Below are 15000 nucleotides of genomic sequence, written 5' to 3' on the forward strand. Positions count from 1 at the left end.
CTAGTATCCCTGGCCCCTGCCCATAGTGGAGGCTGTAGGCTGTAGATGCCCTGAGACCTTTTATGTCTGCTGCTTTCTCTTTCCTCCAAAGCACTGCAGAAAAGCTCCTCTGTCTTTCCCTGCATCTCCTTTTCTTCTTGGGACCCATAAATCCCACCTGTACCTTCTGCCCAGCGATTGGCTTCCAGCCTTCTTTATTGACAAATCAAGAAGTAATTAGAGAACTAGACTTTAGTATCAGCATCTCACCTTACACATGCCTTTGAAATGACACTTTGAAACACTTCTCTCAAAACAAAGTAAAGGATTCCACCGACCCCAGAGTGACAGCCATAAATATTTTGGAAAGTTTCTTAAGCACAAAAAGGTAATTCCCTGCCTGACAAGTAATTCCCAATGGCTTCATTCTGAGCACTTCATGAATGGTAATCCATCCCCTACACATGAAAGATGCCCAGTGTCCTTAGTCATCTGATACAAAACAGAATCACGGTGGGAAAACTCTGACCCTACCCAGGTAGCTGTCATAAGGAGACAATAACTGGTATCCACTGATGTCCCCAGCACTCAAACTGACTCAGCCCTGCATGCTATGCACATTGTATTGGTGGATAACCAAACTAGGGGTTGAGTTTTTGCGGATGTCTGGCCTCTTTATTGCTACTTAGAAACCAGTTTTCTGCTCAGAAAATTGTCCCTGTGGGTTGTTTCATTTTCCAAGTGGCACTGGAAGGCACTGAAGCAGATGGAGAACCTGTTGACCCCACTCATGTGCTACAGAGAGAGGCTCTCCTGCTTCCGGGTCTAGCTTAGGTAGCTTTGTTCTCAGCTGTTTAAAGCTGGGTTACTTCTCTTTCCTTCATTTTCTTTTCAAGTTTCTGCTTTTTCTACTCACCAGAACAGGATTATTTTTAATTCCAAGTTATATTTAAAGCAATTTGGTGATCTGGCCCCTGGAGCAAGTCTCTACATGCTAACTTGGCAACTTTGGTCATATTTAGCTTTTCCAATCCTCAGTCTTTTCATCTGTAATGTGGGGCTGATAACACTATCATTCAAGAGAATTTGCTGACATTACAAGACATAATCTAGGTAAACCACTTATCCATTATTTTCAAAGCACTTTACATTTGCTTTCCGTAGCCGACTGTAAGCAGTTATTCCTGTGACTGCAACTGGAAGGAGTCCGTTATTCTGTACTGCCATTTCTTAAGTTTGCTTTCAGTGTGTAAGCCGTACAGTAAGCCTATTTGCACATGCACAGCCTGACCATACTTCTCTTATTCTTTCAGCTGCACAGTTGGACAGCATCGGCTTCAGCATAATAAGGAAATGCATCCATGCGGTGGAAACCAGAGGTAAAGTAGCCTACCAGATGGACAGATGGCGTTGTTCTCTTGGAAGGCCATGCATCTGTGAGGCAGAGGACCTGCTACCTGCTACTTGCTGCTTCTGATTTTAAGTAACTCATTAACTCCGCTGGTGCCAGTACCAGTGTTTCTGCAGGTCACCTTGGTCTCAAGCAGGGGTTCTCCATCCATTTCATGTCACTCCGGTCTCTGGTTGATCACAAGACTGTCTTATATGTATACTGATAGAACTCTTAGGTTTATGGAAGCCAGTTCTTGAACCTCAGTTATCATTAAAATAATTGAAAATACAGTCGCAGCAGAGTGGTAGATGCGCTTCTGTGTTAACAACTTCCTTCACAGCTTTAGTGGCGGCTCTTATAGCAAGTACAGTCTGGGAAGCTCGCCATTGTGATCATTCTGTAACAGTGTAAGGAGTTATGAGAATATTTGACCATGCTGCAGGTACTGCTAATACCTCTGTGGTTTAACATTCATGAGGGAAAGAAATGCACAATGTCAGTGACAGTGAAAATAAAGGCTCTTTTCTCATCTGGTTCATAGACCCTGGACTCTCTCCAGGGATCATGTTAGAGTCTATGGACCCCAGTCAGAACCTCTGTTCTGCAGGCCTGGGCCTGAGAACCATGACAGACAGAGAAGGAAGGGGCTAGCTGCTTCCTCCTCATTGATGTCTGAGATCTGTTGGAGCGGGGCATGAGATGGAGAGGCGGGGTTACTGTGGTCTATCACAAACCAGAATCTTCAGTTCTGGCGTTGTAGGGTTTTCAGTGTCCCGGTCCATTGTGGCCCTGAGAAAAGCTACTAACTATCTTCATCTAAACCAAGGGAATGAGTCTATTTATTCTCCAGCCTTCTGGCTACTTTTTATTTATTTGAAAAAATTCTGACTTTTAAAGCAGAGTTATAACCTTACTACTGGTGAAATAGAAAGGGAGAGGGGTATACACATATACAAACACACAGAGACACACATGCACACATACATACATACATGCACAGACAGACAGATGCACACAGACACAAAGACACACACACACACCACACACACACACTCATACATACAAACACATACACACAGACACACAGACACACACACATACAAACACACACACAGACACACTCACAGACACACACACACACACACACACACACACACACACACACACACACACACACAGAGGCAGGCTGGGAACCACAGAACATCTTAAGTTCCTGTGCCCATGTGTCCTATGAGGCTTCTTCCAAAGGAGTTATTTTAAAGTAGAGAAGCAGGTCTGTATGTGTGTGTGTTTGTTTAGTTTTGTTTTTAATGTTTAATTATTTCTTCTTGGTTTCTTTCATCAAAAAATTAAGACATGTTCACAATGATTGTATATAAAACATACCCAGAAAGTGCCGGGATCAATAATTGGAAATTGATCCTGGAATATAAGGGAGTTGGTTGTATTGAGCCAAAAATCAGGAACCAATCAAATGCCTCAAAATTTGGCTAACTCAAGAGTGATTCGCTTGTGCAATAAAATCTTATGAATCAGTAAAAGTAGATTTTTTTTCCTCATCCCATATTTACATGCGTTTAGTGAAAAATGCAGTTCAAAACAAACAGCTGTCCTGCCCGAGCCCCTTCTGTGTGTCCTAAGAGGACTTCCTTTGCGCAGATCTCAGTGTATCAGCAGTAGCTTGCCGCTATCTTTTACTCTCTTCTTTTGATTTTCTGTTTGCCTTAGCTGTAAAGCCTATGTTTTTAAAGAGTTTATATTTCCAAAGTAATTTTAAAGAGCAGGTTTGGTTTTATTAAAAGAAAAGGGTAAAATCAGTGTAACCCTGGTGTTCAGAAAGCTGAGATTTGAGAGCTGAGAGTTTAAGGCTAGCTTGGGCTACAGAGTAAGGCACTGTCTCAAAAGGACTTAGAAGGAAAGCAGAAGAGAAGAGGGAGTAAGGCACTGTCTCAAAAGGACTTAGAAGGAAAGCGGAAGAGAAGAGGGAGTAAGGCACTCTCTCAAAAGGACTTACAGGGAGAGGGAGAACAACACCGAGAATAGTTAGCACAGGCAAAGGCAGAAGCACATACAGACAAACCAGTGTACTTGCTTAAGGTGGGCTGTGTGTTTGTCCTTTTGAGCAGCACAAACCAAGAGGGAAACCTAGTCACCTAAAACTCTTCTCAGGGTCTACGTTCACTATAAACCAGTAGCTTGTAAAGCTCATAGGCCACCATAAGCAGTTCTGAATGTGATGTACACCCAAGTACTAGAAGGTGTTATTAACTCTCACAATAAGAGGTTCACAGGGGAACTGGAGAGGAAGCACAGCAGTTCCTGACAGGTTCCAGATGGGATGGACTTGGGCCAACAAGAAAACCATTTTCAGTCACTCAGTCTAAATTGTTCCCTGTTGGAGCTGAGGGGATAGATCATTAGTAGAGCATGAAGCCTTGAGTTTGAAACCAAAACCCAAGTCAAAATGCTAGGCATGGTGACACACAGTTGTGATCTCAGTACTGGAGAAGCAGAAACAAGATCTGTGGGCTCACTGGCCACCCATTGAAACCAGATTGATGAACCCCAGGCCAAGGAGAGACCGTGTGTCAAAGGAGGTTGATGGCATTCTGAAGAAAATCAGGTCGTCCTCTAGTCACCATATGCATGCACACACATGTGGGTCCACACACACAAACAGGCATAGACCACATGCATCCGTCCACACATCACATCCATGCTTTCTTCTGTAAGTGGTACAGTGGCACTCTAACCCACATGTGTCAGTAAAGGGACACTCTGTAGTTTGACGTCTGTGTGTGTAACTACGTCACAGTAAACACCTTCGCTCTAACTGTGATGGATTCTCTGATTTCTCCATCTTGACAAGCATTCCCTAAGATGGAGAACGTCCTGACCCTTCAGTATTTTTAAGTTGTGTGTAAAAATAGATGCAAAGTTATCTATCTTCTTCTGTGCATGATTTTTTTAAAGTCATGCCACTTTGGATTTTTGAATGTAAGAATTGGTTAAATACTACATCTTTAAAGTAACGTATTTTGCATCTTTAAAAATCTTCATCTGCTGCCTTTGGCAAGAGAGGGGGGAAGTTTCTTTCCTGCCAACGACCTGGCTAAGGCGAGGGCTGGAGCTGAGCTGAGTGGCAGGGAACTTTAATTACAGCAGCTTTTAGAGGGAGAGAGAAAATGAAGGAAAAACAGACGAGCATTTGGCCTTCCTTGTTGGCCTGACTGGTGTTCTGATGTTCATCTAATTAAATCATCATCTTTCCTCTTCTCAGGGATCAATGAACAGGGACTCTACCGAATCGTGGGGGTCAACTCCAGAGTGCAGAAGTTGCTGAGTGTCCTGATGGGTGAGTTCAGCATGGCTCTGTCAGGCGTGTCCCTTGGGCAGCTTCCTCCAAGCTTTCTAGGTAGCCTCTGGGTTAGGAATGAGGGTATACGAATGCCCAGACCCAACAGCCTGCCCTGCTTGCTAGTCGTGGCTGTGGGCATGAACAGGAGAGGCTCTGAGTGGGCCTTGGTGAGATTAAAATAAAATGGCGGTACCAAGCATCAAGCACTTCAGACTGACTCAGCATCCAGGCCAAGGGCTGCTTGGTCACTCGTGTCACTCACCCTCCCTGCTCTGTTGTTAATAGCTCACGACTCCTTCTGTCCTCTTTTAAGACTGAACATACCCCATGCCCAAGAAAGGGCATCTTTCTAGCCTGAGAGGACCTCAGGGTCTCAGGTTCCTGATACCTAGAGTGTCATGTAACCTTCAGATAAAATGTATATATGCAGATCAAACTCAAGGTCCCTCTTGCTTCTAGACCTCAAGCCATCACTTGATCAGAAGAGCCTCCTCTGTCCCTGGCTGATGTATAAATAGAAAGCCACTACCTCCAAATGTGCAGTGTTTGAATCAAAATCCACGAGCCAAAGTTGCCTAGGCTGCAGAGATCCTGTATTTTTAGCTATGCAGCCAGCTCCAGTGAGTCACATGGATCTAAATGGCAAACAGATCAAATTTCATAGATCAGTGGCTGTTGTCCATGTCCACAAAAGCTGTAGCCTGGTACTTGGGAAGATTAACTCTCATTCTGGCTCTAATGTGGCATTTCAGGCGAGGGCCTTTCTCTTGTGTTTGTCACTTCTTTGTCATTCCAGTTTCTGAAAATAGCTTTTGTATGTGTAGAAGTCTATTCCTTTATATGGTCCAGAATGAGGTCCTCACTGTGCAGTCAAGACTCCTCGGTATCATGAGTTACACTGAGAGCCGCTATGGGAGAGCATGGTGTATGGGAGGCTCATCTACACTCACTTCCCATGTGTGATGAGGTCCTATTATTTTAAAATTTTTGAAATAATTGTGAGAGACAAATGCCATTGTAAGAAACAATGTGAATGGATCTTCCATACCCTTTACCCAGACTCCTCCAATTTTAGTATATGTGCTGCCGAAGCGAGCACATCCAGATTCCTCCAATTAGCATCTTACCAGGCTGTGTTTCAGAACCATGGCTAAGATACTGGTTATCGATACAACCCAAATGCAGAGAATTTTTACTCCCATAGTGGTCTTGGGTTCCTTTCTATGTCTACTCCCTGCCTTACCTCCTCACACACACAGTCTCTAACCCTGGTGACCAAGAGTTCTTTTTTTTTTTTTTTTTAATTTTGTCACCTTGAAATCACTTGTTATATAAATGGAATAATAGAGTATATGATTTGAGGGTTGGTTCTCTTTTTTAAAATGTCCTTAATTATTTCTAGATTTGATCAACTCATATGTATCATTGCTCATTGATTTCCTTAACTGCTAAGTAATATTGCATTGTATGGGCGTACCACACTTTAGCCATTCACCTGCTGCAGGACTGACATGGTGTTAGCACTTAATATGACCGACCTGAATCTGCAGCTGGAATAGCGAAGGAGAGAGAGGAATTCAGATTGTGTACAGATGAGCAATAGCACGGGCAGAGGCAGGCTACAGGGTAAAGGCAGAGGCTATTACTGCTGTGGGGCTTGTTCTTTAATATCCGAGAGAGTGACCTGGGGCTGAAAGAGGCCAGTTAGTGCTGAAAAGCTAACATAGCCCTTTCTGCTGACAAACCTAAGTACTGTGCTCAAAAGCTTAGGAGCCTTTTTTCCTCCCAAAGGAGATAATGTGCTCTTAAGAGTTTAAGTGGTAGAGATCCATGCACCATGGAAAGAGTCAGGAATAGGGTTTAGAATAGTTCACAGAATAAAAGGCACTTGCTTATGTGGCTGGTCCGTCCATGAAGGCAGCTGTGTGTAGGATCCAGAGACTCTCGTGCCATCCTTCCTGTGAGCCTTTTTCCTTCCCGTCTTCCTTCTAGTCTCTCATCATCTGTGTCCTTTGCTGGCCTTGGCCTTGCTCTCTCTGGGAGTGTCCCAGAGAGACCCAGGCACTGCAGTCATTGGAGCTTGCATCATTCAGAAGAATGTCTTTCGGGTGACAGTTTTGGCAAAAGGCCACAGGGAGGGCTTTGATTGGCCAGTATGGACCAGTCACATGATAAACTTCTCGATTTGGAGCCAATCACATTGTCCTCAGCAGATGGATGCACATGGCCTGGAGCTCATGCCTATGTGTGGGCCTGAGAGTAGGGATAAGGCTGGCCCGTGGAAACTTGTGGACAGACAGGGCAGGATTCTTGATGAGAAACGGGGGGAGTGATTTCCTGAAGTAGTGGTTGTTGTGTTAATGAAGTGTGACCAGCACAGCAGCAGCAGATTAGATTCTAGCACGAGGGGAACAGCATAACAGGATATGGCACACGTATGTGGTCATGAACGGGCCCTGGAAGATGGCAATAGGTGAGGCAGAGAATACCTCATCTAGGGCTAGATCAAAGAGCTGTGACATAGTAGCCAGTATTTTATGTATAGAGAGAGTACCAAGATGGAGCTTCAAATAGAATTCAAAGATGGCAAGGTAAGGTGACACCATTGAAAAGAAACACTGTGTTTTGAAGACTGCTAGTCTAAGGAGATCCACTTTGGACAATGAGATGTTCTGAAAGGCGGTGGTTCTAACCACTGTTCTCCACAGCCCCTCCAAGAAGGAATTGCTCTTGATCTCTTCCTTAGTCATCCTAGATATAGAGGAAAGTCGTCATGACTATCTGGAGAATGTCCTGAAAGAGTAACAGCGAGTGGCTGACAGTCACAAGGTCAGCTCTTCTGCCAAGAGGACATTCCAGATAGACGGGAATATAAATGGTCCTCCTGGGTACAGCTGACTACAGTGTAAGGTTGAGCCCAATGCCAAGAATGCGACCTGTGAGTGTCTGTCAGTCAAGGGAACCTAGTCCTCTTGCCGTTGTCAGCCAGTGCACCCGGGCTGCCTCCCTTCCCTCTTCCCTCTATTATAGCATCCTTATCAAGTCTTGGGGCCACTGCTGGGCTGGCCTAGCCAATGGTATAGAATATAATGTGCCACAGACCACAAACCCCTCAGGGCTCAGAGTGAAGCACATACTCACTCCCGTCTGCTCTCCCACTTTTCATACCGAGCTCCAAGTGGATTCCCATTGCTTTCCCTTGTCCCAGTGCTCTCCTACGTGGATTTGTGTGCTTTGCTCTTACAAACATGGCCTGGGATTAAAACCAGACACTAACTTCAGCCGCTAGTTCATTTCTTATATTCTTACTTCACTGCACACTGTAGGCGGGATGGGGAATGAGAGCCAATGTGTTGAGAGTACCTTTGTTTTACTGATTAGAGTTCCTTAAGAAAGCTTATTAGAATTCCTCATAGCCTCTGCAGTGTCCCATGCACTTCATGCTGGTGTCCTGCCAAGAGCCACCGTGGTTACTTCCTAGCAACAGAGGTTAATAAATAGTCTTTGGATAGTTAAAAAGACTCAGAAAAACTTGCAGATTCTCTGAAACAGAATATGTGTACTGTCCCGCCACCCCAAACTACTAAGTGAAGACAAATGTTTCCAAACACCACATATGCAAACAACCCCCCAAACTCCCCCTACATACATACATTCTTGCTGGTTACATGTCTGTTTCTCTTCCTTTCCATCTCTGTATATTTTTTTAAATTAAGGTACACTTTGTGTGTGTGTGTGTGTGTGTGTGTGTGTGTGTGTGTGCTTGCGCACACACACATGTACACACACGCATGTATATGTGTATAGGGAGGAAAGCGAACAGCATGCAAGTTTACGTTTTCTTCTAATATGTTTGTCCCAGGTAGGTACTCAGGTTGTCAGGTTTAGAGGCAAGTACAATGCATTGAGCCATTTTGTCCTCTACCTCCTTCTGTATATTTTAAGTAATCTAATTCCCTTCTTTGTTTAAAAAATTGTGAGTGGTTATTGGTGAAATTTTACAAAAATACGAAAATCATAGAGAAGAAAATAAGAGTCCTTTAGAGTAGAGACAACCTTTGCTTTATTGTGTATGAGGCCTTTTACTCATACATATATACCATCTATACCAGCACATAGTAAGAAAACATGGCATACTGTGTAATACTATTACATCATGGGACAGGCATGCTCTAGGCTTTCTAGCAGGCTGTATTCACACAACACTCTGTTGTCTTTTCCCATGTTAAGTCCTCCTGTGACATTGCTCTTGCAGGTACACTTCTTGTAGATGCACCAGTGCCCCCGAATCAGCGTCCTGCCCTTGTGAAGTTCAGACGGGAGTCCCGAGAGGCAGGGGAGCGCAGCAGAGCATGCACCTTGGGAGTAGACACCCTGCTAATTCTTCTCACTTTAGACGCATCGTTCCAATGGCCTGCTCCTTGGTCTCCTGCTCCTTATAATAGCCTGGCCCACATAGAACTGGGAGCATGAGATGAGAAGATGCAGGAGCGTGCGTTGCTGAGTTAGAGTCTGCACACGCTGAGAAACGCTCGTAGCCCTGTGTTCTTACAGCCTGCCTTACAGTGTTGAGTTGCTGGGTCAGGCTCTGCATCTGCTTCAGCCTCTACCTGCTGTTGCCAAGCTCACTGTCACAAGTGTAAACAGCCACACTCTGTGGCACTTGTTTTCTGTGTGAATAATATATGTCAAAGGTGTATTTCCCTCTTGTTAAGTTGGGTATTTTGAACATGTTTATTGTTGCTGACTGAAGAAGTTTTTATTTTGCCTGCTTTTATTTTTAGCATTGTTTTATTGTTTTTAATTGTTTGATATAAACGTTTTACATTTGGAACCTGCATTAGCAGCATTTTCATCCAAGTTTTCTTGTCCTGCAAGATTTCATGTCCTAAGCATTTGTTTCTCTTTTTCTTTTTTTCCTCATTTTAAAGTTTTATGAAGCCAATCTCTCATTCCTTATTCTTGATGAGAGTTATATGTTAAGAGACTCTCCTCATTCCAAGGTTTTAAAAACATTTTGCCTTTCTTAACATCATCTGTGGACTGGCAACACAGCTCAGCCAAGGAAGGTACTTGCTGCCAAGTCTGATGACCTGAAATTGATCCCCTGAACATGCATAGTGGAAAGAAAGGATCAACTCCCACAAGCTGTCTTCTGAACTCTATACATGTTTAACAGCACATGTGTGTGTGTGTGTATGTGTGTGTATGTGTGTATGTGTGTATGTGTGTGTATGTGTGTATGTGTGTATGTGTATGTATGTGTGTGTATGTATGTGTGTATGTATGTGTGTGTATGTATGTGTGTGTATGTGTGTGTATGTGTGTGTATGTGTGTGTATATGTGTGTATGTGTTTATGTGTATGTATGTGTGTGTGTGTGAGTAAGAGTTGGATTATATTCATACAAAGTTAAACACTCCTTTTCCTCAAATATGTATACTGTTGATTGATAACTACAGACAGAGAAACCTTTCTACTCTCAACTACTTTAAATATCATCTATTAGTACTTCTAATAGTGACTGGGTCCTTGAGGGAGCTTATAGAGGTGGACTTTCTAAAGAACAAATCCCTGTTTCACTTTGTTGTTTGTAAACCTGACACATGGACCTGAGCCCTTTCTTTGGGGTTTTGCTGTTCCCCTTATTCTTGGTGTCCTCAGAAAGTTATCAGGCTTGCTCCCTGAATCTACATCATTCACTTAAACTTTGGCTAATTCCTGCTGGGTTCTTGTCATTAGCAGCATAGTTTTGTGGTTGAATTGTCAGTGTCTTCAATGTATTCGGCTTCTGTTTGCTCCGTCAGCCATCACCATCTCTATCTCATTCCGTTCCTCAGGTTGGCAGCTCATTTCATGATGTCCACCTTTTCTTTGATGAATTCCCTTTACATTATAGAGTAGATACTTCCGATGCTTTGCTCTCTGTATTCTATACCCGAAGTGCACAGACTTCCACAGGAAGTTTAAATCTCGTTGCTGCTGCCTTCACTCTGAATAGATCCTCCTTGGTCTGAGGTCCCTTCCCTGAGTCTTGTTTCAGAGTCACTCTCTTCTATGACATCGAAGGATGGTTGTACGCGGTGCCAGCCAAATCTCAGTCAGTCATAAATCCTTTATCTTATATGGCTCTGCAGTCCTGAATAATTCCTCCTGGTCCCACTCTGCGTAAGATCTTGGAAGAACTGGAGAGTGTAACTGTGAATCCGAAGTCTGCGGGTCTTTTCCTGTGTCTTTGCTGATTCTTCAAGGATAGCCTCCTGCCTCTTTTCTGTGTTTGTTTTGTTTTGTTATTGGGTCTCTCATGTAGCTAGGCTGATATCAAACTTCCTACATGCACACATATGCGCCCACACATACACACATGCATTAGGGCCTTCTCCGAGCCCCAGCTCTGGCAACAGAAGAATGTTAACTAAAAGGCTTCTGTGCTGTGCTGTTGAAGCCTCCCATCCCTTTCTTCTATGTGTCTTTATTAATGTTTAACTATGATAGCAAAGAAATGTAAATTCAGCACTGCTGTTTTCTCTTCCTGTGTTGTGAATATCACTCTGTGTTAGAATTACAGAGAGCACAAGGGAGGTGGTAAAGAGTATTGCTTTAAACCAGCAGATCACAGGCAGTGTTCTTCCCTCTGACTCCGGCCATGAACTAGCATGCCCTGTCTCTCTGGAACCTTGAAGGTCTGCATTCCATTCTTCTGTGTTCTCATTTCCCACACATTTGCACACATTGTCATAAATAAAAGCAGCTGAGGACTTCTTCCTGAAGAATACCACAGGACCAGGTGATTCTTCATGCTGACCTCTGTGACCTGAAGTGTACACCATAATGAGTGTATCCCAGAGAAAGCAGGGGACTGAGAGCCAAGAAGAGGGTACTGTCGTGACCCTGAGTTCCCACAGAGGGGAGATCACTGATGGAGGCTCCTCTTCCCCCACTCTGGCACCCGTTACCACCCTGCCTATAAGGATACTGCAAGAACCAATGAAACAGCCCCAAGGCAGTAAAAACATTCCTGCCCCAAAACACAAATGGTTGTGGGAGTTTTGGGTTCTTAGATGTGACATATAGGAAGTTGCTAAATTTTGTAACTTTTATAGTCAGAAAACAGAGTAACCAACTTTGTTTCGCAAATTGCCAAGTATTAATTCTAGTCTTGGCGAAATGACCTGGGGGTTGAACGAAGTCTGATATACAAGGAGTGTAGTATGCAGAGAGAAACTGGTTTCCTCTAAGTTGTTACAGAGATGGAGAACAGGAAGGGCTCAGGAGGAGTTGATAGTTTACAAGCATAATTCGCTTTTGCCCTAAGACTGGGTGGCATTTTGAAAGGTAGATATTTATATCGGCACAACAGACACAAGATCCCAGAAACAGAAGCAGCACATACTTGAATCTTGGTTAAAGGGTTCCAGATAATTAAGTGGAGAATGGAGACTTTTACTATGTACTATGGCACAATTTGGTATTCAAATAGGGAGGATGAAATGAGGTCTCTCCTAACACCCTATGTGAAAAGTATCTTGAAAGGTATCCTAAGAGCAGACACTGTAAACCTTCTAATGGAAAACACAGAAGAAATCTCTCTGTGACCTTGTTTTTAAAGAGCTTTCTTAACTAGAACACAAGAACTATTAAAGGAAAGTATGTTAAATTGAACTTCAGTTAAATAAAGCTTCTCTCTAAAAAGATACTATTCATGGTGGACTTACTGGTGCAACCTGTAAACCCTAGCTATTTGGAAATGTGAAGCAGGAATATGACAAGTTCAAGGCCAGTTTGAGCCACTTGGTATGACTCTGTTTTAAGATTAAAAAATACAAGAAAGACAGGAGGTATAACTCAGTGGTATAAATTTGCCTAACATCTATGAGGGCTGGAAGTCAATCCACATAGTACTATAGACAATGTTATTTTTTTTTCAAAAAGGAAAGAAAAGTTATAGATCTAAAGGAAGTATTTATAAAAATATATTTATAATCAGTGATTTGTTGCTATAATTATTTTAAAACTATTCTTATGATAGCACTCCAATTTAAAATAGACAAAAATATTGAGAATGTTTGATTAAAGAAAATAGACAAAGGAAAAAATACTGCATTTGAAGATGGCTCACACCACCATTGTATGTATGAAGAGACAGTTGACTCGTAGGACAGCTGAAGTTGAAGTGACTTACTGACTGATGTGTCCTGTGTCAGGAGGCACGAGTGGCCCATGCTCTCACATTCTGTCAGTGGGAATGCAAACAGCCCTGACAGTTTGGAAGGCAATTTGACCATTTCATCTAAAGGAAAACATTCTCATCACTGGTCTCTTCTTGTAGATTTTGACCTAGTCTTGCCTGTGAATGCAGCATTTACCGAAGAGATAAAAATATAGTCTGTAGAAAGCCTCTGTGCAAATGTTTGTAGAGGCTTTATTCATAGCAGCTACAACGGGAAAGCACCCAAATGTCCATCATCCCGAGAATGGATAAACAAATTCTGGCACACCCAGAACGCTGACTACAACTCAGTAATAAAAGGATTAAACTACTGTACTTGTAACAATGTGGCTGGATTTCAGAAGTCTTATGCTGTGGGCAACTGTTGCCAGGGGTGCAGGTAGCAGAAGAGGACTGAGTGTAATGGTACATCCAGGGTTCTGGGGTGTGGGAGCATCTGGCTCCTGGGGGGCAGCTCCTCCCCTATCTACACATTTCAGAAAGCATAGGACTGTACAGGTGTAGAACTGTTAAGTATGCCTCAGTAATATTCGGTCAACACTCACACGCAGAAGCAGAATTGTGTGCTGCATTGGTTCTCCCTGTCAAAATGCAAATTCAGATGTTGACATAACTTAAAAGACAAGCAAAGAGACAAACAGACAAATCAGCAAACCTCTCTGACTGGTAAGGATCATAGTCTGACTGCATGCTGTTTCGAGGGTATGAGACGTACCCACTCAGCTGTAAACCTTGAGAACAGCCGGAGTAGTGTTTGCAGAAACTTAAAGCTCAAGGTTCCAACTATGATTTCTTTAAAAGATGACATGAAGTCAAGAATAGTGTCGTGTATATGTAACATGAAGTACTCAGGAGTCCATATAGTCATGTGTGGATGTGGGGTAGTTTTGTAGGAAATTGTCAAATGAAAGTAGCTCTAATGAAATGGCCTGTGCTATGTGCTTCCATTTCTGTTTTGTGGTACAGAGGGTCAAACCCAGGACTATTTGTTTTCTAAAAGAAACATATGTATATGTCATATATATGCATAGACTGGAATATATGTATATATGTATACACACACATACACATGCATATACAATTACACATACATATGCATATATATATTTTAGTGGCATTAGAAGTTGGCTATATGGTAAAAAAGATTTACTGTTCAATATATATACATGTTTTCCTTTTCTCTTGTTGTTGGTGTTTGTGTGTGTGTGTGTGTGTGTGTGTGTGTGTGTGTGCGCGCACTCGGGTGTGCATGTGTTCAGCTGCATGTGAGTATCTGCACGTGTGTGTGTATATATGCCTTGCATGTGTGTGGATAGAGCAGAAGTTGATGCTGGCTGTCTTCCTCTATCATTTCACAGCTTCTTTTTGAGGCCAGGACTCTCTGCTGAGCCTGCAGCTCAGATTCCACTAGACTGCCCGGCCGGCGAACTCCAGGGACCCTCTCATCTCTGCTCCCCCATTATACGCCGGGCTCACACCTTCATGCCTAGCTCTTTATGCAAGTGCTGGAGATCCGAACTCAAGTCTTTCTGCTCACATATCAAGCACCATAACCATTAATTCACCTCCTAGTCCCTCATTGATTTTTTTTCAATTAAGTATACTTATTAACTTAGGCAAACCAGAAAATATTTAACTGGGTCATTTTGGAAAAATGTAAGCTTGGGTAGTGACTTTGAGTTTCTTAATTTTGGTGAACTAAGTGGTCCTCTGAAACTGGTTTGGTGTGGTCTAAGGCAGCTTCCTGTTAGGAGCAGTTTCCTTCGGCTGTGTCTCCTGGTTTTTCTGGATTCCTGTGGTGGAGGTGGGAGAGTTCCTAGACAGGCCTCATCACTCACAGGCCTTCTTCAACACCGTGCTGCCCCCCTCAGTGGATGTTATCTCACTAAGTTCTGCAGAGGTTGGGGGCAGGGTGGGGAGAAAGGTCAGAGTTCTACAGAGATACCCAGATGCCACCAGGACATCCCCTTAAGAGAAGGAAAGAAGGAAGGAAGGAAGGAAGGAAGGAAGGGAGGGAGGGAGGGAGGGAGGGAGGGAGGG

The 15000-nt window shown here is 43.2% G+C and overlaps 1 protein-coding gene and 1 long non-coding RNA gene across 7 annotated transcripts in view; one reads left to right on the plus strand and one right to left on the minus strand.

Moving 5' to 3' along the window:
- Arhgap26 (Rho GTPase activating protein 26) overlaps positions 1-15000 on the plus strand; it is a 786446-nt gene that overhangs the window by 623962 nt on the left and 147484 nt on the right. For all 4 annotated transcript variants that reach the window (XM_063277362.1, XM_006254660.5, XM_006254663.4 and 1 more), the window contains 2 exons: positions 1293-1358; positions 4653-4727. In XM_063277362.1, coding sequence (XP_063133432.1) covers positions 1293-1358; positions 4653-4727 — 141 coding nt within the window. The remainder of the gene's footprint in view (positions 1-1292; positions 1359-4652; positions 4728-15000) is intronic.
- LOC120098335 (uncharacterized) overlaps positions 9441-15000 on the minus strand; it is a 16400-nt gene continuing 10840 nt past the window's right edge. For 2 of the 3 annotated variants that reach the window (XR_010059684.1, XR_010059683.1), the window contains one exon: positions 13131-13541. This is a non-coding gene — a long non-coding RNA (uncharacterized LOC120098335). Of the gene's footprint in view, positions 11545-13130; positions 13542-15000 lie in introns of those variants that run through there. The other variant, XR_010059685.1, reaches the window with a different exon arrangement.

The sequence above is a fragment of the Rattus norvegicus genome, chromosome 18 (genome assembly GCF_036323735.1).
Source record: "Rattus norvegicus strain BN/NHsdMcwi chromosome 18, GRCr8, whole genome shotgun sequence".
In the NCBI taxonomy this organism is placed as follows: Eukaryota; Metazoa; Chordata; class Mammalia; order Rodentia; family Muridae; genus Rattus; species Rattus norvegicus.